General features: G+C 42.4%; 1 protein-coding gene across 1 annotated transcript; it reads right to left on the reverse strand.

The window, feature by feature from the left end:
* Window positions 1-1624: 1624 nt before the first annotated feature.
* Window positions 1625-21635, reverse strand: etnk1 (ethanolamine kinase 1). The gene is made up of 8 exons (XM_021563618.2): window positions 21346-21635; window positions 14371-14630; window positions 13612-13752; window positions 12416-12558; window positions 9016-9099; window positions 8456-8616; window positions 5434-5507; window positions 1625-4960 (listed from the first exon to the last, which is right to left on the reverse strand). Exons 1-8 carry the CDS (start codon window positions 21490-21492, stop codon window positions 4888-4890), a joined length of 1083 nt encoding a protein of 360 aa, XP_021419293.1. The 5' UTR covers window positions 21493-21635; the 3' UTR covers window positions 1625-4887.
* Between the last annotated feature and the right edge of the window lie 1855 nt (window positions 21636-23490).

The raw sequence follows: 23490 nt of genomic DNA on the forward strand, positions 1-23490 counted from the left end.
TCTAATACCAACCCCACCCATGGCTTTCCAGAGACAGTTATACTAGTTTCCTGGGATCACGGTTGGGGAACAAAACATTTTTCAATATCAGTCCCAAGCCAATATCTGCGTTTTTCACTCATTTCATTTATATGCTTATACAGCCTCACATTGAAGAGTTTTACCATTTTCTTTTCAGGACGGGTCTCACGGATGTTCCCCAGGACCACGCTGTCACTTGAGGGCTGCAATAAGGAGAAAATGTTTTTTGTTTTGTTATTTTGGACCAACTTTACTTGTGCTAAACAAATGTAAGCTCTTTATGGTACTATATAATCAACTAATTGTACGTCTATGTGCTAAAATGACCCCACTTAAAGTATACTAGGTGTAGTTGTAAGACATCATTTGAGATGTCTTATATACACTTACAATGTAGCGACATGAAGAGCTACTAGTATGCAAATAGTATGAAGTGCAGCAGAAGTGTCACTAGAATATCCCATGTGCACTTCAGCTTTGGTGTACTTTTTCAGTACTTCAATACAGACTTTCATCAAACTGGTGTCTTTTATATCAGTGCATTTGTATGGTATTGCAGTACATTGTAGTGTTATTATACTAAAGCACCTTTGTGTGTGTATATATAACATGTTTGACATATGCACACTTGTAACGTAGGCTTGAGTGTTTGTCTGTTTACTTACACGGGGAAGACTTCTGGCATCTCCCACTCCCAAGATTGATACAGTCGGAAGTGGTAATTGAACGTTGACCTTTGTGTAAGTTGGAAACAAGTCGACTAGCAGATATTGAATCCATAATTAACGTGTAAATGTGGTAGGAAATAGCTGAAGGGATGTGGAGTTAATTGAATTAGACAGAGCTGGAGCAATGCTCTAATTATTTCACTCTGCAACTGCTGCTCACATTAAGACGAGCTGAAGCCATGATCTGCCTGGCTGCTCTCAAAATGATTGTTGGAAAATATTGTGTGCATTTCCATAATGCTGTGGTGTATAGCCTCCCTCCCAGAGTCATTCTGAAGAGGTCTATAGCCCTGGAATAAGATGCATATTTCTAAACTGCCTTCGTCTTTGCGTTAAGGGAGAGGGAGCATGTACACAATCTCACCTGATGGTATGTTCATTCAAATGAGCACCATCCACTTATTCGGAGTAACTAAATAAAAGTAACTGCCAAAATAAAGGTAACGCCAACAGTGTGTTAATAGGGTGTTGGGCCACCACCAGGCAGAACAGCTTCAGTGCACTTTGTTGATGGTGGTGGAAAATGTCTCAGGAACAGCCTTACATTTAACCGACGCTCTTCTCCAGAGCGCATCCATTTCTCATACTGGTCACCCGTGGGAATAGAACACCCAACCCTGGCACTGCAAGAGCCAAGTTCTTCCAACTGAGCCACACTTTGAGTAAATGAGGGATATAGTGTTTTTATTTTGGCAGTTACCTGTACAAACGCAACAATGCTTGGCTTTTCATTTCATCATGTTTGGCGCCATCTCCTGGTACCCTTGTGGTAGAGCAGTGGTTAACAGGGAAATACTTCTGGCTCAGAGTAATTAAACATACTGGTAATATTCAGAGGGGAATATATATATATATAACGTTTTTTTAAAACAATAAACAGGACAGGGTAATAGACTTTAATCTTCTTTCAAAGCACTTGTGTACAGTATTCAAAAGTCTGCTCGTTTCACAGTTAAACAAAAAGACTACTTGACGTTAGAGCAATGTTTAGAAAAAAAAAACTCCCCCTATGTACAGTCATTCACATTTGACAGTTCAAGCAGAGATATTACATTTGATTTTGAAATGTACATATACACATATGCTACAAATGCCAGAGAAGAAATAATGGAGTGCATTTATACACATTTTAAAGAAGCAGACCAGTATTGAGTCAAGCTGAGTGTTGTTGCTTTTCACAAGCTTTTTTTTTTTTTTTTTACAGTGGTCTTGTGTTGATTTCAGAATGAAACTCAACAGGGAAACAGACTTGCGTTACGGAGTGTTTATGATTCCTTTTTAACATTATAGCGCACATGTAGGCGACAGTATATATCAGCACTATTTGTGGACCCTGTGTGGTTAAAAACATGACGAGGTCTGCAGACAAGAGGACAACACACAAACATAATTCTAAAAGGACAACACTAACTTGAGTCAAGTGTAAAGTAAACCTTTTCAAAAATCCATGCACTTATGTCAGTAGAGAACATTCACAAGAGTTGAGTAACTTAGCGCACAACACATCTCAAGTTAGGATCTGATCAACAACAACCAATCTCTGACCCGTCCTCCATTTCCCCGGTGAAGGAACATAGTCCTACCATCTCAGACACTGCAGTCACAGACCCAGAAAACAGACATGTTGATTATCATTAAATAAAGCCACATCAAAATAAAAGGCATGCTCAAAACAAAAAGTGAACACAGTTAAGACAGGCATATACCGTGATTCCTGTCCGACTTCCCAGTTTGTGGTTTCTTCGCTACAGTAGATGGGGTTAACTAAACATGCAGAGGGCTGCACAGGTCAGGAGCAACAGTAGGATATTGGGAGAGGCATAGGTCTGCAGACTCGCAGTCGCTTCCTGAAAGGTGCCTTGAAATGCAGTTCTCACAGGTGCTAGCAACCCATAGGACACCGGCTGCAAGTCTGCAGACTGATACCGTTGGCATGGAAGTGCTGAGTATGAATGGAAAAATATATAGTCGGTCTATATATCCGAAATGGCACCATATTCCCTATACACTTCACCCCATGGGACCTGGTCAAAAGTAGTGCACCATGTAGGGAATAGGGTGCTATTTCAGCAGCCTATCAAGGTGGTCTCTTCATTCAGGTACAGTGACCGCACAGACCTGCCCTGACTAACGTTGAAGCAGTTTTAACACACTCCTAACATACTCTCCAAGACCTCCCAGTCAGAAAACAGTTCTTCACTTAAATGGGTATAAAACTGCACTTTAAAAAGTAAATATTGTACATTATCAATATTATCATTCGGAAATGGAAAAATACAATGTGCAATTATGTGCAAGCAAAGAAAATATCAGCACTTTGGTATTGGTTGGTTTTTACCTATTAGATGAACTTTTTGTCGTAAAGAACTTCCAGAACCAAGCAGCACATACATTATAAACAAACAAAGACAAGTACTATACTGTTAGACACTTTCAGACAAAGATACATGTCTTTCAAAGACACTCGCTACCAAAGCCATTGGTCCTCCAATCATAGGTCTTACCTCTATTGTCTCACAGGCAGTTGCAGTAAACCTTGTCAGACAATTCACCCCAAATTTCATTCCGCTGCTCTGTCGATCGCTATATACATTCAGTCTGAAACTGCCATCCTAGAAGTTGTCTGTGTGACTTCAAAATGAGGGGCGTTGTACAAAACAAATTAATCAGCGATTGAATCGTCTTAACAAAATCTCACCAGTAGCAAAGTTGATAACGTCATCCGTGTAGGCCCGGACCTGGCCCAACCCATCAGTTTCTGGGACCAATCAGAACGGTCAGAATACCTTCTCATTCTAGAAATCATTAGGGAGGGAAGCAAATCCACACTCATCGTGGAGAAGAAACTTCAGTTGGCCGGAGTGTTGTGGATGGGTAGCCTGGCAACAATAAACCAGGTGACGCCTATAATCCTCGACTTAAAATCACTTCCAATGGTGACGCCATTGAACATCAACTCTCCATTGAAAGTGCCTTTTAGTCCAGGACTAGGCTGAGTCGAGGCAAATGCAACTGCCCCATGAGGTTACATGAAAAAAAACTCAAAGTGAATCTAAATGACTTTATACAGTGAACATAACATAGTCATGACTAGGGCGTGGCGGGTTTCCGGACCACAAGGCCACAGGCCCAGAGTTTCTCCTGGTCAGGGTTTTTCCAGGAAATACTCCTGGCCGTCATCATGACGACAACATTTCCCACGAATCAAACTACAGCCCAGTTACGGTAGGGAAGCGGACGTCGTTTCAGTCAGGTGAACAGAATGTAAACAAGATGGAGGCACTCCTGTTTGTTACCTAGGAGACAGTACATAAGTGAATCTAACCATTCGACCGACAAATATACATTGGTGACTATACCAGATGCACCAACACATATTTGTAACTTGCTACGTAGCCTACCATTAAACCAACCGATATAATGGTGACTAAATAATCAGTGGGCCAGCGAGCCCAGACAAGAGATGTATATATATCCAATAGGAATGGCTTGGAGTGAGCCCACACACACTAATATTCCCAGTCAGTCAGCAGCACAACACAGGAGACAAGTTCCAGAGTTGGTCCGGGTCTCCTCTGTTGTGAGTTACCCCTGTGGACGGGCACAGACTGGGGTGAGAGATGCTACTGGAATGTCACACTGAATTCGCCATTCATTACATGGCACTGTTTTCATTTGGTTGATCTTAACAAAAAAATAGCCATGATAGTTTTTTTCCTTTTCTTTTTCTTCTTCTTGCATATTTATAGACATTTTGGAGGACTGGGTCTGAAAGACTTTAGTCTTTATGAAGAAGTGCATGGTTCTAGGCTTCTATAGCGAACTAGGTAGGGATCTGTCTGTAGCAGTGATGCTATGGAATAGGCCCTGTGGAGTGTCAGTGGATGGTGAGTCATGGTTTCTAACAGCTAGGAGTTCTCAAAAGGGTTCTATGAGTTCTAATATAGTTATATTTCTAATATAGTTCTATGAGTTCCCATAGGGTTCTATGAGTTCCCATAGGGTTCTATGAGTCTCTAGTGAGTGCCCGAATGAAATCCACAGGAAGCGTGGACTGCGCTCTCTCCGGGTCTTCTTTCCGACACCCCCTAGAGGGCACTCTACGGTGGACATGAGGACCAGATAGGGAGAAGGACTTTTACTCTGGAAAGTTCAGCGCTGCAACTTCTGGCTTCATCTTGAAGTACTGGCTGAAGCGAAGGACTGCGTATCTGAAACGAGGGAGCCAATGTACGTCAACGCTAGTAACAAGATATCAAGTGACAATGTGTCATAAGAAAACAAGAGGCTGCGTAAGGGCATAACATCAGAAGGCATTCAGGGTGAAACAAAGTACTCAACAACTGACATTATTACAGAAACTATAAATACGCTATATGCTACATCTGCTATGGCTTTAATGTCATGTCTTTGAGAGCTTGGGACTATCTGCATTATGGGCAAAATTGAGTTCTTGACTAAGCCTTGTTCTGTTCAATGTTATCCATGTATATAGTACTCTAAATACCCCCAATTCAAGTTGAAATGAATACAATATAAATAATTCTGACACCATTCAAACCAATGAGGGTTCGGAACTCTAAAGCCAGGTATCTCAGAACCATATTCTTGCAGATAGAACCTTATAATGCCAAGCTCTCGTTTTTATCTCCGGATAAAAACGTACATTTTTGAAGCCACTTACCCCAGGAAGTCAAAATCAATGGTGGAGAACTCGGCCTGAATCAGAGCCCATAGGCCCCAGAAGAAATGAGATGCCTGGAGAGGGGGAAAAGAATGGGGGATAGTCATGTCATTAAATGTGGGTGTCGGTGTTCATAGTCCTGATAGGAATGGAAATATTTAACCAACACCATTGTCACACCAAACACAACAAATCCCATAGTGACAACCAACAAAAGGTGTTGTCTACAGCTGAAACAGACCGAAACCAAGGCTACCACTTCTATCTACAGTAAACATACTTGAGTGTAGTTACCAAAGGAGGAGGTAGGTTGAGTCTCAGGTGGTGTTGGGATCGTCGCCCAGGAGGGTGCTACTATTGACCGTGCAAAATGAGAATTCTAGAATGTCGCTTTCCAGGACAAGGAGGCTGCTATAGTCTGCCTACTTCAAAACCTTATACAGCAAGCTTCTGTTGCAGTTTGTTAAGCCTATGGATTTGCAGCCCTACCCCCTATGTATAGCTAATGTATGGATAATAACCCCAGGGACTCTATTGTCCATAACAAGGCTGAAGTCTTCTCGTTGGTTTTCAATACGTTTGCACGGTCACTTCTCTCTATGTGACATTGTAGAAATAAGTCGATCTAGTATGGTCCCTCCTTTGATCTTTGAAAGCAGTGCAATGCTTCTATTGCTATTCAAACGCATTTGACCTTTTTCATCTAAGCCGTAGAGTAAAGTACTCAGATAAATGACCATTATTGCACTTCTGTTAAACAGCAAACAGGCAGACGGTCAATTAGAAATATTTACAAAGCTCGCTCTCCTGCTTCATTTGTGTCTCATTTGCAAGTCTACTACATGTTTCTTTCAAAGTTCTCCTCTGCTTTTCGATACCCAGGGTACATACAGTTGAAGTCGGAAGTTTACATGCACTTAGGTTGGAGTCATTAAAACTAGTTTTTTCAACCACTCCACAAATGTATTGTTAACAAACTATAGTTTTGGCAAGTTGTTTAGGACATTTACTCTGTGCATGACACAAGTAATTTTTCCAGCAATTGTTTACAGACAGATTATTTCACTTATAATTCACTGTATCACAATTCCAGTAGATCAGAAGTTTGCATACACTAAGTTGACTGTGCCATTAAACAGCTTGGAAAATTCCAGAAAATGATGCCATGGCTTTAGAAGCTTCTGATAGGCTAATTGACATAATTTGAGTCAATTGAAGGTGTACCTGTGGATGCATTATAAGGCCTACCTTCAAACTCAGTGCCTCTTTGCTTGACATCATGGGAAAATAAAACAAAATCAGAAAAGACCTCAGAAAATAAATTGTAGACCTCCACAAGTCTGGTTCATCCTTGTGAGCAATTTCCAAACGCCTGAAGGTACCACGTTCATCTGTACAAACAATAGTACGCAAGTATAAACACCATGGGACCACGCAGCCGGCATACCGCTCAGGAAGGAGATGCGTTCTGTCTCCTAGAGATGAACGTACTTTGGTGTGAAAAGTGCAAATCAATCCCAGAACAACAGCAAAGGACCTTGTGAAGATGCTGGAGAAAACAGGTACGAAAGTATCTACATTCACAGTAAAACGAGTCCTATATCGACATAACCTGAAAGGCCGCTCAGTAAAGAAGAACACACTGCTCCAAAACCGCCATAAAAAAGCCAGACTACGGTTTGCAACTGCACATGGGGACAAAGATCCTACTTTTTGGAGAATGTCCTCTGGTCTGATGAAACAAAAATAGCTGTTTTGCCATGATGACCATCGTTGTGTTTGGAGGAAAAAGAGGGATGCTTGCAAGCCGAAGAACACCATCCCAACTGTGAAGCACGGGGGTGGCAGCATCATATTGTGGGGGTGCTTTGCTGCAGGAGGGACTGGTGCACTTCACAAAATAGATGGCAGCATGAGGAAAGGAAATTATGTGGATATATTGAAGCAACATCTCAAGACATCAGTCAGGAAGTTAAAGCTTGGTCTCAAATGGGTCTTCAAAATGGACAATGACCCCAAGCATACTTCCAAAGTTGTGGCAAAATGGCTTAAGGACAACAAAGAAAATGTATTGGAGTTGCCATCACAAAGCCCTGACCTCAATCCTATGTAAAAATTTGTGAGCAGAATTTAAAAAGCGTGTGCGAGCAAGGAGGCCTACAAACCTGACTCAGTTACACCAGCTCTGTCAGGAGGAATGGGCCAAAATTCACCCAACTTATTGTGGGAAGTTTGTGGAATGCTACCCGAAACGTTTGACCCAAGTTAAACAATTTAAAAGGCAATACTACCAAATACTAATTGAGTGTATGTAAACTTCTGACCACTGGGAATGTGATTGAAGAAATAAAAGCTGAAATAAATCACTCTCTCCACTATTATTCTGACATTTCACATTCTTAAAATAAAGTAGTGATCCTAACTGACCTAAGACAGGGAATTTTTACTAAGATTAAATGTCAGGAATTGTGAAAAACTGAGTCTAAATGTATTTGGCTAAGGTGTATGTAAAACTTCCGACTTCAACTGTACCTTCTAGATGAGTACGTGTTCAGGGAAACAATCTCTGCTAGGTACCAGGGGAGACAGTTCTACACAATAGACTACACTGCCTTAACTATTGATTAAAGGCCCAACCAATTAACCTGGAGCGATTCACCCTAACACACATCCTTGTGCAATTGATTCGTGTTGGGTACATTGTGTCGTTTCTCTGAAAGAAGTGAACGGAGAAGAGCGGAGGGGATCACTGCTCGGCCCTTCGACCTGAGAACACCAAACAGACGGAGATGACTGGCATTGAAGATCTTCTCGTGAAAAGCTTCAAAAGAGCCTTTCAACTTTACCTAGGAACGCCCCTGAGTGATTTACCTGTGTCAGTCTCACTAAACATCGGTCTAATACTTCATCTTGTAAAAACAAAAGTCAAATAAAAAATGTGACAAAACGTACGAAGGTTCACCAACTTCGTCTTGGGCGTAAACCACAGATTAACCACGCAAAAAAGGAGACGTGAACTCACCAGGGAGAAGCGGTTGACCTGTACGTAGAGCACCTCCACCTCTGTCTCAGTGACCTCTGACCCTTGACCTTTGTGTTCCTTATAGGCCTCCAGGTAGGAGCGCAGCCACTGCAGCTGCAAACTCCGCTCTGGGTAGTGGCTGTAGTCCACCTCATTCAGGCCTACAACAGGACACACACACGCCAAGTAAAAGATCAAAACACACAAATGCTTAGTACAATGACCAAACACAAGCTTAACACACCGACCATAATATGTCATTTAGCAGATGCTTTTATCCAAAGCAGTCATATTTTCAGAGTGGGATTGAAAAAAAAAATGTTTTTTTTATAACACTAGATTTTTTTTACTTTGTCAGCTCGGGGATTCGATCTAGCAACCTTTCGGCTACTGGCCCAACACTAACCACTAGGCTACCTGCCGGAATAGAACCCACTATCCTGGCATCGCCGTGCTCTACCAAGCTACAGAGGACCACAACACATACTGTACAGGCAGCACTTTATAAAAATGACCAGTCGCACTTGGCAAAGTTACTCCACACACAGACAAACTCTTACCTGCAAATTCATTGAAGTGGTTCCCAATGTCATAGGCTTGGTAATTGTACCCAGCGTATTCGTAGTCAATGAACTTGACATTTTCTGAAAGGGGCAGAGAGAGGAAGGTTTGATTAGTACAGGACAGAGACCCGTCACATTATTAATGATAAAGCTGTGCATTATTAACCCATTATCATCCCTCTCTCTAGTCTAAGTGGTTCTGATGCCTCACTGACAACCTACTGGAAATACTGTAGGCCTCTGGGGTGGAGGAGTAAGAGTTTGCATTTTGAAGGGAAGTGAGAATGTTTCGAGAAAAACGAAGTTGACACAAATGCAGACACATAGAAAGTGGGCAGACAGACAGACATACAGGCCTAATTGATGCAGACATGCAGTTCGCCTGGTCCCAAACAGGTAAATGTGCTTTAGCTGATTCCTCTGACTAGCGTGGTCATGACAGTGGTTGTCATGTTATATAATAGCCAGATGAGTTAGCTATAAAAAAATCAAGCTTTCCATGAGGGTTCCATTCAGATGTAGGACGAGCTTCCAACCAGTTTGAATTTCAAAGTGTTCTGGAAAAAGTTGAGAACTGATATTTTCAAAATGTTCTTTTTTTTCTGCCATTATGTGGGGTGATCCCAATCCCAATATAGGCTACAGGAGCCAGTCATGTGATTGGAAAATGGATTGGATTATCCAATTCCGTAGACAAATAGTCTTATCAACTTTTTCCAGGAAATCTCCTGATTGGCTTCACAAACAAATTAGCTCACACAGAAGCTATTATACACAGAGGAATAATGTGTCATTTGTACATGTTTAGTTTGTGTTGTTTGGTTAGTGAGATACGTTGTAAATAAACAAGAGAAGTCCAAATGTGTCATTTAAAAAAAAAGTAAGGATGTCCATGTTACTTTCCACAGCAAGCTTATATTGGGTTAGTTTGGTTCATATGCCGTTGTGGAACTTGCAGTGGAATTGATTGGGTAAAAGGTCATGCGTTGAGAAAGGGATTGTGGTGGAAAGATGGAAACAGAGGCACCACGCAGAAGGAATGTGGTGTTGGGAGGTAAAGAGATGCAACACTGACCTCTAGCAAAGAAACAATACTGCATGAGGGGATGTCAACATGCAAAGCCTTACCCCCAAATCTAACTAGAAAGAGACGTTTTAACTCTCTCCCTGACAACAAAAATACCCTTTCAAATGCTTTAGGGTCTTCATCCTTTTAGCATTTCATTTACTATGCAGGTCATACTCAAGAGTGCTTGTTGAAGCACCCTAAATTCCAAATGATGTGTGTTTGTCACAGTACAGTTCCACATACAGTGTGTGTATGAGTGTTCTGGTGTGTGTTTCTGAGGTTGACTGAGTAAAGACACGTGAGATGGTTACCGGACGCCGGGCGGTCCTAGCAGGACACAACAGAACACCTCCAGTCAGTGGCTAGTAGCCCTGTACAGCAGACGAAAAGGTTTGGGCAAACTCACATCCATCACACACAGACACACACAGACACTCTCACACATTCACACACAACCAGTCACAGAAACTGCCAACTCGGTCCTCTCCTTCGGTCTCTCACACTTCCCCCTTCTCGCAACAGGCACCTTCAAAGCTAAACTCTGATTGGTCCACGTGGGACCCAATGGCACGACACCTCCCTGCTCCTATGCAAATGAGATAATTGAGTGGCTTCCTGTTGTAAGCTAAGCAGCACAGGTTTGAGTCTCAGGGACTTGGGGAAGAATTTGACTACTTCTCTCCCTTCATCACCTGACAGAGCAGAAAGATAAACAGAGCGATGAGGCCCTGGGAAAAAAGGGAGGACACTTATTCAGCTGAATGAGAAACCATCCTGCTCTCTTACTGGGTGAACTGAAACGACTCTTGTAAACATCTTAAATCAGTTTCCCTAACCTTTCATCAGTTTCAGAGGGTAAAGCATTTGTTATTGTTGGAAGGAAGAGGCTTCCCTCTGCTCTCTCTCACACAGAGAGAGAGCGAGAGAGAGAGAGCGAGCGAGAGAGCGAGAACTAAAACTGCCACAGAGACTGTAGTTGAAAGAGCTGTGTGCTCTGTCTACACTTTAACTGTAGTTAGTTATGTTTTCTGTGATTATTTTTTGTTATTGCTGAAGCTTGAGGTTTCCCTCTCATAAAACAGAAAAGAGCTACCCTGTCACCATGTAAGCCAGGTGTGGTCTAGCACAGGGTTGGATAACAGTATGGTAAAGAGCTAGCACTGCAAGAGCCGTCAGTCACTGAGTGAAAGTAATAAAAGCAAATGGTGCACTGAGCTAGCTCACACGGCCAGTCACTGTCTGAGTGAAAGGAGTGAGGTAGCGCCTACTGCTGCTCTGAGAGGAGAGCTGTGGCGTAGAACAGTGGTGTGTTCTGAACTGGGTCTGCCTGTCTGTCAACCCTCCCTCTGGCTGGCCAGACGCTCCTAGGAGAGAGAAGCTGGGCACAAGGAGCAGTGAGATCACCCCGCCCCTTGCTGAACAGACCAGCGAAGGGGTAAACAGTGCTCTCCCTCAATCCCATGTTTTCTCAGGTAAAAATTAGCTGAATCCCTCTCCCTCACCTTAGCCTCAGGTAAGAATGCTCTCCCTCACCTTAGCCTCAGGTAAGAATGCTCTCCCTCACCTTAGCCTCAGGTAAGAATGCTCTCCCTCACCCTCAGGTTAAAACACTCACCACTCCCTCTGCAACCATTGGCCACCTGGCAGGTCTGGTTTGAGAGACCATTTCTACTTGCATCCGCTTTGAACACGGGCAGCCATTAGTACCAAAGGCATTCACAACACAAACAAAACAGCATTCCCAAAGGACCACAAATAAAAACATGTACTGATGAAAATTAAAATGGGCTACGGAGCTCCCTCCCTTCCCACCCTTAGCTAGCATGACATGATGGGCAAAGCCTGTCGGCTCTGTGATGGTAATTGACTACACAAGATGCACTAAAGCCAGGGCCCTGTTCAGTTGAGCAAAACAGGAGAAAACACTATGAAACAGAAACTAAAATAAGCCAACTTAACAAGTTTGGGTACTTCAAACCTCCTAGGTTTCACAATGTTCTCAAATGTTTTACCTACTGAACACTATGGTCAGTCCTTCCTGTGATTTGTGGCTTTTGACTGGGAGAATGCCGTGCAGAGCAGGAGTGCAGTGCCTCAAATCTATTTTAACCCCAGAACTAAACAAATTCAATTTCTCCTCATTTCTCGTCAATGTGGAAAATCTGAATTTCAGTCGACTTCCTGAATGGACTGAATTTAAAAATGGAATTGCCCCCAAACTCTGGTGCAGTATATGAAATCAGGCCTACCTGTGACTGGGTAGTGGTGGACAGTGCAATAGTAGCTAGGTGCAGTGCAGTATGTTTGGGCATGCAGGGTAAAACTCACCTCCTTGCTGATTATAGATTATGTTCTTACACAGCAGGTCATTGTGGCAGAGGACTACAGGAGAGCCCAGCACAGACAGACTCTGCTGCATCCACACCATCTCTTCCCTCAGTCGCCTTCGACTAGGCACCTCACTGTTTAACCTGGGGATGGAGGGAGGGGGTGGAGGTAGAAAGAGAGAAAGGAGGAAAGAGAGAGATTACACTTTACAGAAGTACACAGGAAAAGAAGTAGAGGTGTTGCGCAACCTCAGAGGTACAGTATTATTGTTCCATATCGGACCAATAAAAGAAGAGGGTTGGAATCTACTAGAAAAATGACATCAGTCAAGAGTAAACTCATTGATACATCATCTCAGATCAATAAACTACAACTGCATAGAGGTGTCTTTTATAGGCTTGAAACTCCAAGCATAGTGCATAATCTCCAATCCACATGACTTTATTAAAACGGTCAACATACCGAACTAAAATACAGTACAGTATTATTTAACTAGGGAACGGTGCATATTGTTCATGAATAGTGGGTGTGGTTTGACAACAAAACGGTACAGTATTTTTTTTATTTAACTAGGCAACAGTGCATATTGTTCATGAATAGTGGGTGTGGTTTGACAACAAAACAGCACAGTATTTTTTTTATTTAACTAGGCAACAGTACATATTGTTCATGAATAGTGGGTGTGGTTTGAGTGACAGGGGGCTCGTCCTCTTCAGGTAAACACACCTGGTGAAACTGTGAGGAATGGCAGACACTCACTGTGCAATCGCTCAGGCATGCCAGAGGTCACAGGACAAGCATCTCTCATAACTCCAGTGTTCCATTCAAGCGCTTCCTGATGGAAAGTTAAACTAGAGCCCCAGGGAGTTATTCCTCATCATTATGTAACCAGACATTACCTACAAAAACTCCTGGCCCCATTAATGTCATAAAGTAGGAAATAGGTGGAGGAAAAATATTCAAGCATCAATAATATGTTTTATAACTTTATTGATGAGAAACCTCCAACAGATTTCATGCGTCCCTACTAACATATCGCAGTCCTCCTACCTAGACCTCGACTTCATCCCAATATCTCAACTAGCATACTATTGTGTGTGTGCATGGCATGAATACACCAACACAGTCCTTCATACTCCGTACCATGCAGGTCTGGATATTGGGACCCAGTTCATTTCTTTATCTACACCACTCACCTCATGTTCATCTCTGGGTCTTGGAAGAACTTGGGCATCAGGGCGAAGTACTTGCCCATGGTCAGCCACAGGTCTGACTGGGGCACCCATCCGTTGTGAGCATGGATGGCATGGTACTTAGACAGCTGCCTCGCGATGAGCCTGTAGGGTGGTGGAAGCGATGTGAGTCGGCGATAGGGAGTTGAGAGGAGGCACATAACATAATTCTAGAGGCCAAGACTGTAAAACTCTTACTTCAGTATTGGCTTATACACTAGAGGTCATATTTGTAAAGAATACCAGAAATGTAATGAAAGTCGGGTCATAGGAGAAACCCAAGACTGTCAACTCACTAAGATTAAGGTGAGTTTACACCTACAGGTGAGGCTGAACTGAATGCATAGCCCTGGAGCGCTTGGGCGTTAGCGAAAGAACAGGTTAGCTAAAGAATGGTTCTGTGAGCATAGATCCAGAATGAGCTTTCAATCACACTCCTGACCTGTAACTGTCTGTTCCATGTTTCTACTGCTAGGAATGTTCCTCGAGGGAACAAGTCACATTGCCTTTCCTTACTGACTCACCCATATATTAGGCACCGACACACCACACCTTACATGACATTGCCAAAGACTATGGAATGTGTAAAAGTGCAGGTTTCACCTGAAAAGGAATTCAAAGGTGTGGTGTATGTAGAGCACCGAGTGTGTCGTGTGGGAGTAGCTGTGCTAAGATTAGGGCCTGGTAGTTGTACTCAACGCGGTGGGCTAACTGTCGCTGTACCTGGACGTGGGCAGGCTGCGGATGTGTTCAGGTTCCAGCGCCTGGCCCTGTAGGAACTCATAGCAGAGGCCGTTGTTGAAGGTACAGTAGAGACGAGGGGCGCAGCGGTGTGCGTGGAGCGTCCGGAAACTCTTCACCTCGTTCTCCCGGTCCACAAACAGCTCCGTCTTGTTGCCATAGATACGCACCAGGACCACATCCTGCATGACCCCGCCCACATAGCAGCCCAGCAACTTATTGGTGATTCCATCTGTGAAGAACTGAAAGAGGAAAAAGAGATGATTGGTAGACAAATTATTGCAATGGGGTATTATCATCATCATCATCACATCCAATGCCTCAGTATAAAATAAATATATATAAACTAAGCAAAAAAAGAAACGCCTTCTCACTGTCAACTGCGTTTATTTTCAGCAAACGTAACGTGTAAATATTTGTATGAACATAACAAGATTCAACAACTGAGACAAACTGAACAAGTTCCACAGACATCTGACTAACAGAAATGGAATAGTGTGTCCCTGAACAAAAGGGGGGAGGGGGGTCAAAATCAAAAGTAACAGTCCGTATCTGGTGTGGCCACCAGCTGCATTAAGTACTGCAGCGCATCTCCTCCTCATGGACTGCACCAGATTTGCCAGTTCTTCCTGTGAGATGTTACCCCACTCTTCCACCAAGGCACCTGCAAGTTCCCAGACTTCATCCTCCGATCCAACAGGTCCCAGACGTGCTCAATGGGATTGAGATCCGGGCTCTTTGCTGGCCTGTCTTGCCGGAAATCATGCACAGAACGAGCAGTATGGCTGGTGGCATTGTCATGCTGAAGGGTCATGTCAGGATGAGCCTGCAAGAAGGGTACCACATGAGGGAGGAGGATGTCTTCCCTGTAACGCACAGCATTGAGATTACCTGCAATGACAACAAGCTCAGTGCAATGATGCTGTGACACACCGCCCCAGACCATGACGGACCCTCCACCTCAATCCCGCCCCAGAGTACAGGCCTCGGTGTAACGATAAACGCGAATCCGACAATCACCCCTGGTGAGACAAAACCGTGACTCGTCAGTGAAGAGCACTTTTTGCCAGTCCTGTCTGGTCCAGAGACGGTGAGTTTGTGCCCATAGGCCATGTTGTTGCCGGTGATGTCTGGTGAGGACCTGCCTTACAACAGGCGGACAGTCTGAGCACTGATGGAGGAATTGTGCGTTCCTGGTGTAACTCGGGCAGTTGTTGTTGCCATCCTGGACCTGTCCTGCAGGTGTGACGTTCAGATGTACCGATCCTGTGCAGGTGTTGTTACACTTGGACTGCCACTGAGAGGATAATCAGTTGTCTGACCTGTCTCCCTGTCTTCGGCGTCTCACAGTACGGACATTGCAACTTATTGCCCTGGCCACATCTGCAGTCCTCATGACTCCTTGCAGCATGCCTAAGGCACATTCACACAGATGCACAGGGACCCTGGGCATCTTTTGTTTGGTGTTTTTCAGAATCAGTAGAAAGGACTCTTTAGTGTCCTAAGTTTTCATAACTGTGACCTTAATTGCCTACCGTCTGTAAGCGGTTAGTGTCTTAACGACCGTTCCACAGGTGCATGTTCAATGAACCATAAGCAATTAATGAGCAAGCATGGGGAACAGTGTTAAAACCCTTTACAATGAAGATCTGTGAAATTATTTGGATTTTTACAAATTATCTTTGAAAGACAGGGTCCTGAAAAGCGGTGTTTCTTTTCTTGCTGAGTTTATTTAGGACAATTCACTCAGTTATTTATAGGCTTATGTCCAGTCATGCAGGTTTTCATAACAGGGATGGCTATAGGCCCCTATTATATAGCCAATTTACTACAGGTACAGTTGACTTCCTGTCAGGTAGGCAGCGTTCTCATCTTTCTATTAATACTACAGATGAGGACCTGGACCTCTACCATCCACAGACAGTATGCTGCCACCTATTGTAGTATCATCTTCATCCTGGGACTGAATTCTATGGTTCCATTTATAGGTTGTCAATTGATTTCAGATCTGATTGAAAAACAAAAAAAGGACCCCAGAACGCATTGATGGAATTGTCTGGGTAGGTTTAAACCCAATGGTTGTTTTCATCCCCAATGAAAACTGGAACATTTCTGGGGGGGGGGGGGGGCAGGCATTCCACCCCTAATCACATACACTATCAGGGATTGACCATGAGCGTAGAGGCACGTCCGGAATTTTATTTTGCAGGAATAAGCAATGGCTGGCATGTGCTGAGTCCTTGCTTTGTGAATGCAAATAGACAGTGTGGTTGTGTGTGTGTGTGTGTGTCTACCCTGCCCACAATACCCCCCCTAAAGCTGTGTTTACAAAGAGAAACCACACCCACATTCTGTGTTCAAGACGACCGCTCCGCCCCCTTCAATTATGTTTTTATTTAGGAGGCGGAGACTGAACTTGTCCCAAATGTGCCAATCTTGTATGGTCACCGAGTTTTACCATACCGCCCGTTTATACGATCAGCATGCATGACAGGCTTGTTCCATTTGTATACATAAGCTAGGTGGTGTAAACCTGTGTGGTGGGTTAGTGCAAGTTTACCATGAACAAACCACATGATTAGTGAGTCATAAGACCAGTTAATGAAAAACCCCATTTCCTGATGTAAATTGAGAACTAGGCTACGTTTCCTTTCTCAGAAGTGTGTTCACCATTTAGACTAGCCCAACTTTAAATCACAAAGAACTCGGGAGAAACTCGGGCTACCTTGTTACTCGGTTGGGAATTGCCAAGGAACTTACAATACGATATTATTGTATCTTCAAGATAAAAGAATAAGACTAAAAGACTAACACTCCTCAAAAATATATTAGTCTTAGCACAAGCCCTCAGGGGAAGTCCCAAAGAACCCCTCCGTCCAGACAACAGCTCTCCCCAAAACAGTTACCGTGCACAAAACAGACCAGGCAAAAATTCAGACTTTTACAAACCTCCCGTGGTGCCTTTGCCAAGTACCTCAACTCCTCCACAGAGCTGAGCTCAGACTGGAGCTTTTAATTTATTATTATTGTTTTTTTAAATGAGCCTCCGACTCAAATCCATACTATTTAATAAAATGTTAATCAAATAAAACCAGACATTTCCTTGTTGAGATTCAATTGGCACATGTGCATTCGCTGTTGTGGCAATGAATGCTAATGCAGTGTTCCTCAAGTGTGACACTTAAAGGGACATTTCTTAACTGTTCAACTTCATCTCCAGCACCACCCCAACATGCACATTCAGTGCATTCAGAAAGTATTCAGACCCCTTGACTTTTCCCACATTTAGTTACATTATAGCCTTATTCTAAAATGGATCTTAAAAATTCCCCCCTCATCAATCTACACACAATACCCCATAATAAGAAAACAAAAACATGTTTATAGATTTTTTGCAAATGCATTATAAATGTAAAAAAATGAAATATCACATAAGACCCTTTACTCAGTATTTTGTTGAAGCTGCTTTGGTAGCAATTACATTCGCAAGTCTTCTTGGGTATGACGTTACAAGCTTGGCACACCTGTATTTGGGGAGTTTCTCCCATTCTTCTCTGCAGATCCTCTCAAGCTCTGTCAGGCTGTATGGGGAGCGTCGCTGCACAGCTATTTTCAGGTCTCTCCAGAGATGTTCGATCTGGTTCAAATCCGAGCTCTGGATGGCCCACTCAAGGACATTTAGAGACTTTTCCTCTACGCCACTCGAGTTGTCTTGACTGTGTGCTTAGGGTCGTTGTCCTGTTGGGAGGTGAGCCTTTACCCCAGACTGAGGTCCTGAACGCTCTGGAGCAGGTTTTCATCAAGAATCTCTCTTTACTTTGCTCCATTCATCTTTCCCTCAATCCTAACTAGTCTCCCAGTCCCTGCCGCTGAGAAACATCCCCACAGCATGATGCTGCCACCACCATGCTTCACCGTAGGGAAGGTGCCAGGTTTCCTCCAGACGTGACGCTTGGCATTCAGGCCAAAGAGTTCAATCTTGGTTTCATCAGACCAGAGAATCTTGTTTTTAGCAGGCTGTCATGTGCCTTTTACTGAGGAGTGGCTTCAGTCTGGCCACTCTACCATAAAGGCCTGATTGGTGGAGTGCTGCAGAGATGGCTGTCCTTCTGGAAGGTTCTCCCATCACCACAGAGAAATTCTGCAGCTCTGTCAGAGTGATCGTGTTTTTGGTCACCTCCCTGACCAAGGTTTTTCTCCCCCGATTGCTCAGTTTGGCCAGGTTGACAGCTCTAGGAAGAGTCTTGGTGGTTCCAAACTTCTTCCAATTAAGAATGATGGAGGCCACTGTGTTCTTGAGACCTTCAATGTTATAATGTTTTGGTACCTTCCCCCAGATCTGTGCCTCGACACAATCATGTCTCACAGCTCTACGGACAATTCCTTCAACCCCATTGATTGTTTTTTGCTCTGACATGCACGGTCAACAGTGGGGATCTTATACAGACAGGCGTGTGCCTTTCCGAATCATGCCCAATCAATTGAATTTACCATAGGTGGACTCCAATCAAGTTGTAGAAACATCTCAAGAATGATCAATGGAAACAGGATGTACCCGAGCTCAAATGAGTCTCATAGCAAAGGGTTGAATTCTTAGGTAAATACAGTATTTTTCTTTATAATATATGTTACGAATTTAGAAAAACCTGTTTTCGCTTTGTCATAATGGGGCAAAAAAATATTTGATCAATTTTGGAATAAGGCTGTAACGTGAGAAAATGTGGAAAAGGGAAGGGGTCTGAATACTTTCCAAATGCACTGTATGTGGTAATTGTGCATTTCTACATTTTGTAGTAAAAAAATATAGTAAAATAAGAGTATCCAATGACATTATCCAATTAGTAGACAATGCCTACTCAAAATTGGTTGAAATCATATTTTCACAGATGTTGATGGGGTGGTGTTGAATATGAAGTGAAAAAAATGGACATTTTCCTTTAAAGGTGTGCTATGCATTAATTACGCCACCTTTTCCTGGTTGCTACAATTCTAATAGTTCACTTAAATGTGACAAAACACGCACGTATAGTGTAGAGTCATTGTACCATCTAAACCGGTGTGAAATCTATTTTCCATTAACCCCCCCAAAAATTATTTTCAGCTGTTTGAAGCTGGTGTACAAAACAAAGTAAAATAATCAAAAACCAAACTTAAGAACAGGAAGCATAGAAAAAGTGCACATAGAACACTACCACTTTCAACGAGAATGACAGATCTATAAAACTCACATGTCTATGTGAATTTAGTCAGGTTGCCCAAAAAGTGACATACTGCAGCTTTAAAATGAAAGTAATTTTAGGTTGTAATTACATTATTGGTTTAAGTCATTACACTATTGATTTTTTTTTTTTATCCCACTTTATAAAGTAATAATTCATGTATAATGTAATAATGAGCCAAATCTATTACTTTGTGTTCAGCATATTTATTAAATGATCAGCATTTTTACATTATAAATACAAAAGTTATAAAATTAGTAGGAGCCCATTACATTATTGGCAGTTATTACATTATCAGTTGCTACAGGGTTTAAGAATTTACAATTTTTTCGGAGGCTAATTTAAAAAGAAAACTCGTCTGCTTACCATATTCATAGATACGAACTACTTTAATGCCCATTGATGATAGGTGAAGTTTTGCTGCAATATGCAATTTTTTGGGCGACCCCATCAAATGTACACAGAAATGTGCGTTATAGTTAGATCAGTCTTATTGAAAGCAAGTCTAAGACGCGCTATCTCCATGCTTCCCATTTTTTCCTTTTGTACTTCAAAAACAGCTGAAATTACAATATTTTTGGTTATGGAAAATAGATTTCACTGCGGTTTTAGGTGGTACAATGACTACACTATACGTGCTTGTTTTGTCAACAAACAGGATATGGTTGAGCGATGTCTGCATAGTACATCTTCACGAGTCCCAACTCTTCCTCTAGTCTAAAAAATAAACACGCATCGTTACTGCAGTACTGTTTTGGAAAGAATACGGAACGTATCGTTAATATCAGCGAGTAGTGAATATAGATACATTACTACACACATGTATAGGGTTAGTCTTCCCACACGGCTATATCTCCACGTTACAGCGCTTGTTTACGGAAGATGTCGCCAACTGTGCTTATTAGCCATCTAGCGTGCTCCGAACACCAGCGTGTCAGCTAACAGGAGAGGAAGTGTAGTTCGTCAACTGGAGGCAAGCATTGGATGGATCGGTGCAAAACTGCTACAGTAAGTAGCTCTCTTTTCTTATTTTTTTGCCTGTATTTATCTCTGACATTAAAAGACAAGGGTATATTCGAAAACTTTTTAGAAAGTGATGGTTGACGTTTTTCAAACGTTAAAACAGCGTCGGAATTGTAGTTTACACGGGCGCCAAATGTGGGCGAATGTAATGTGGCTGAAGGGTTTTGAAGAGCTCGTTTGCGCTCAGCTCCTTGTTGGAGTTGATGTAACGCTACTTGGCAACCAGTCCCACTACTCATAATCATACATTCCTGGAAGTTGTATCTAGTCTTGCGATCGTAGAATGACACTTAATATTACAATGCCATAAGAAAATTGGCACCAGATCAAATGCATAGCTGGCCAGTTGTGTTTTGTGCATGATGACGCCTATAATATCCTTGAATTTGATAGATACTTTGTTGCAATCTCCTGACGTGATACAGAACGGACAGTGAGTTACTGAGCTTACTAGATCAGGCAAACTACGTCAAGCAAAAGGCCTATGAATTCTACTGCCTCGATACATTCGTCAATCGGCTGGCTTGAATGCTACACTGTTGCTAGCTAGCAAGTTGACGCAGCTTCTATTTAAAAAAGCGCAACACTCCAGTTTCAGAATTATGTAATAGCTGCCTGGTAAGCAGTATGCGACAGATGACGACTGACTTTGTCTCTTACGGTCATCGTAGAAACATATTAGAAATTAATACGTTGAATGTGACAAATGTAATACCTTCATTTTGACCTCGGATGGTTTCCAGAACGGTCTCAGTTCCTTGATTAGTCTCAATGCACCAGATCTGTAATCGTTCTCGTCTAATGTGACATCTATTTTGGGTACAGCGGGCGCCTCGTCGGGTACATGAATGTAGTTGGCCATAATGAAAGGTTCCGATTAAATTGACAAGAAGTTCACTGTAGGCGGCTGCAAATGCGTTTGTATGAACTCTTGCTTGGCTGCGGAGGTTAAAAATCTACTCGCTTCTAGTGCGGCAACGCCTCTCAGAAAATCCCACCCATAAAAATGACCGATTTTGCAGTGCATACTGGGAAATTCGTGACTCACCAATCGCCATCAACCTTCTTATGGTCTAAAATGTCAGCCATTTTAGTAAGGGAGTAAATCAACCGTGGTTCGCCACTGCTGTGATAAGATATTGTGTAAAACAATGAATTTGAACCGTATATGCACTGCATGTTTGTTAGAGGAGTGCCAGTCAGTTTTAGAGGAATGAGTCCATAATTTTTTTGAATTAACTGCCAATATGCCAGCATTCCATTTAAACAATGCAGTCAATCCACAGCCATACACTGGCTGAAATGACATTTTAGTCATTTAGCAGATGCTCTTATCCAGAGCGACTTAGTGAATGTATACATTTACTACTGTTTTTCGTATTCGCACTGCATGCGCCATGCTCTACCAACTGAGCTAAATCAGTTGATGATAGGACTTAGACAAATTCTAAATGCAACAAGTAGGCCTACTGATATTGTATTATATAATAACACTCACAGCTTTCCAAGAAAACAACATTTAAGACATTTATGTTCTGTTTATATATATTTTGGAGGCTATTTAAACAGAACAAGTGTATAAAAGCTTCATAACTGTATTTATAATTATACAACAATATTTTGGGGTGACAATATTTTATTACACAATTTCTGATATATTGCATGCCTTTTATTTTCCTGCATAGGTAAAAGCAGGAAATGCATCACCTTTGCCTCTACTGCCATTCATTAAGGCAGCCCTGGCACCTCTCTGATTCAGAGGGGTTGGGTTAAATGCGGAAGACACATTTCAATTGATTGCATTCAGTTGTACAACTGACTAGGTATCCCCCCTCCCTTTCCCTTCTATTTAGACTGGATTGGATTTCTCTCAGACCAAAATGGCTGCCATTTTCACTACATTCTGGAATTTTGAAGGATTATGACATAGAATATAGCCCCTCTAGTAATTTAGTAGGATCTCTATGCCCACTGTGGCAAAAAATATATATAAAAGTGGGATGCATGCCAGCAAAGCCACTACACAACACTAAACAATACATTAATTGTACTATAACGGTGACAAACGGTGCCCACAAACTGTTAGGACCTACATAAAGATGTCCAAACAGCAGTCCCAACACCTTACCACTGCTACACCTGGCTTTCAGCGGAGCCGTGTCTGGCAACGAAACAGTTCATTCAGCCTCATTTACTTCCTTTTAAAAAAACATAGCTGATATGGCTGACTTGCTTAAATAAATGTGGTTTTTAATGACAATTGAGATGTACAAACTATGGCATAAAGGGACAACAAGCGGATAAGAGGCAATCCGTAATTTTAATTAAGACATTAATGAGCGAGCTAGGACGGATGTAGTCACCTTCCTTTAGCACTTTTGAAATGTACAGAGACAGAATTTAGAACATGGGCTGTTCTTACAGTGTTCTCCCGGTACACCAAGCCAGGACCGTAGGATAAATAAAGGGGATGCCCATAAGCAGACAATGAAATCTCTTACAATATTAGATGATTACATTTCTCTAAAACAGGTTTTTATTTTTTTAACCTTTATTTAACTTATCTCCTTATCTCAGTTCACTGGTCACGATGGGAACACCCACCCGTAGCACACGCTCCAGCAGGTGTATCTCACTGATCATCCCTAAAGCCAACACCTCATTTGGCCGCCTTTCCTTCCAGTTCTCTACTGCCTGTGACTGGAACGAATTGCAAAAATCGCTGAAGTTGGAGACTTTTATCTCCCTCACCAACTTTAAACATCTGCTATCTGAGCAGCTAACCGATCGCTGCAGCTGTACATAGTCCATCGGTATATAGCCCACCCAATTTACCTACCTCATCCCCATACTGTTTTTA

Source organism: Oncorhynchus mykiss, chromosome 15, assembly GCF_013265735.2.
Source record: "Oncorhynchus mykiss isolate Arlee chromosome 15, USDA_OmykA_1.1, whole genome shotgun sequence".
NCBI classification, from domain to species: domain Eukaryota; kingdom Metazoa; phylum Chordata; class Actinopteri; order Salmoniformes; family Salmonidae; genus Oncorhynchus; species Oncorhynchus mykiss.

Excerpts from the sequence above, each read along its gene's own strand:
- etnk1 (XM_021563618.2), bottom strand. The coding sequence starts at position 21,492 with ATGGCCAACTACATTCATGTACCCGACGAGGCGCCCGCTGTACCCAAA. Across the intron at positions 12,559-13,611 it reads GACCCAGAGATGAACATGAG|GTTAAACAGTGAGGTGCCTA; the intron begins GTGAGTGGTGTA and ends CTCCATCCCCAG. Across the intron at positions 8,617-9,015 it reads CCACTTCAATGAATTTGCAG|GCCTGAATGAGGTGGACTAC; the intron begins GTAAGAGTTTGT and ends GTCCTGTTGTAG.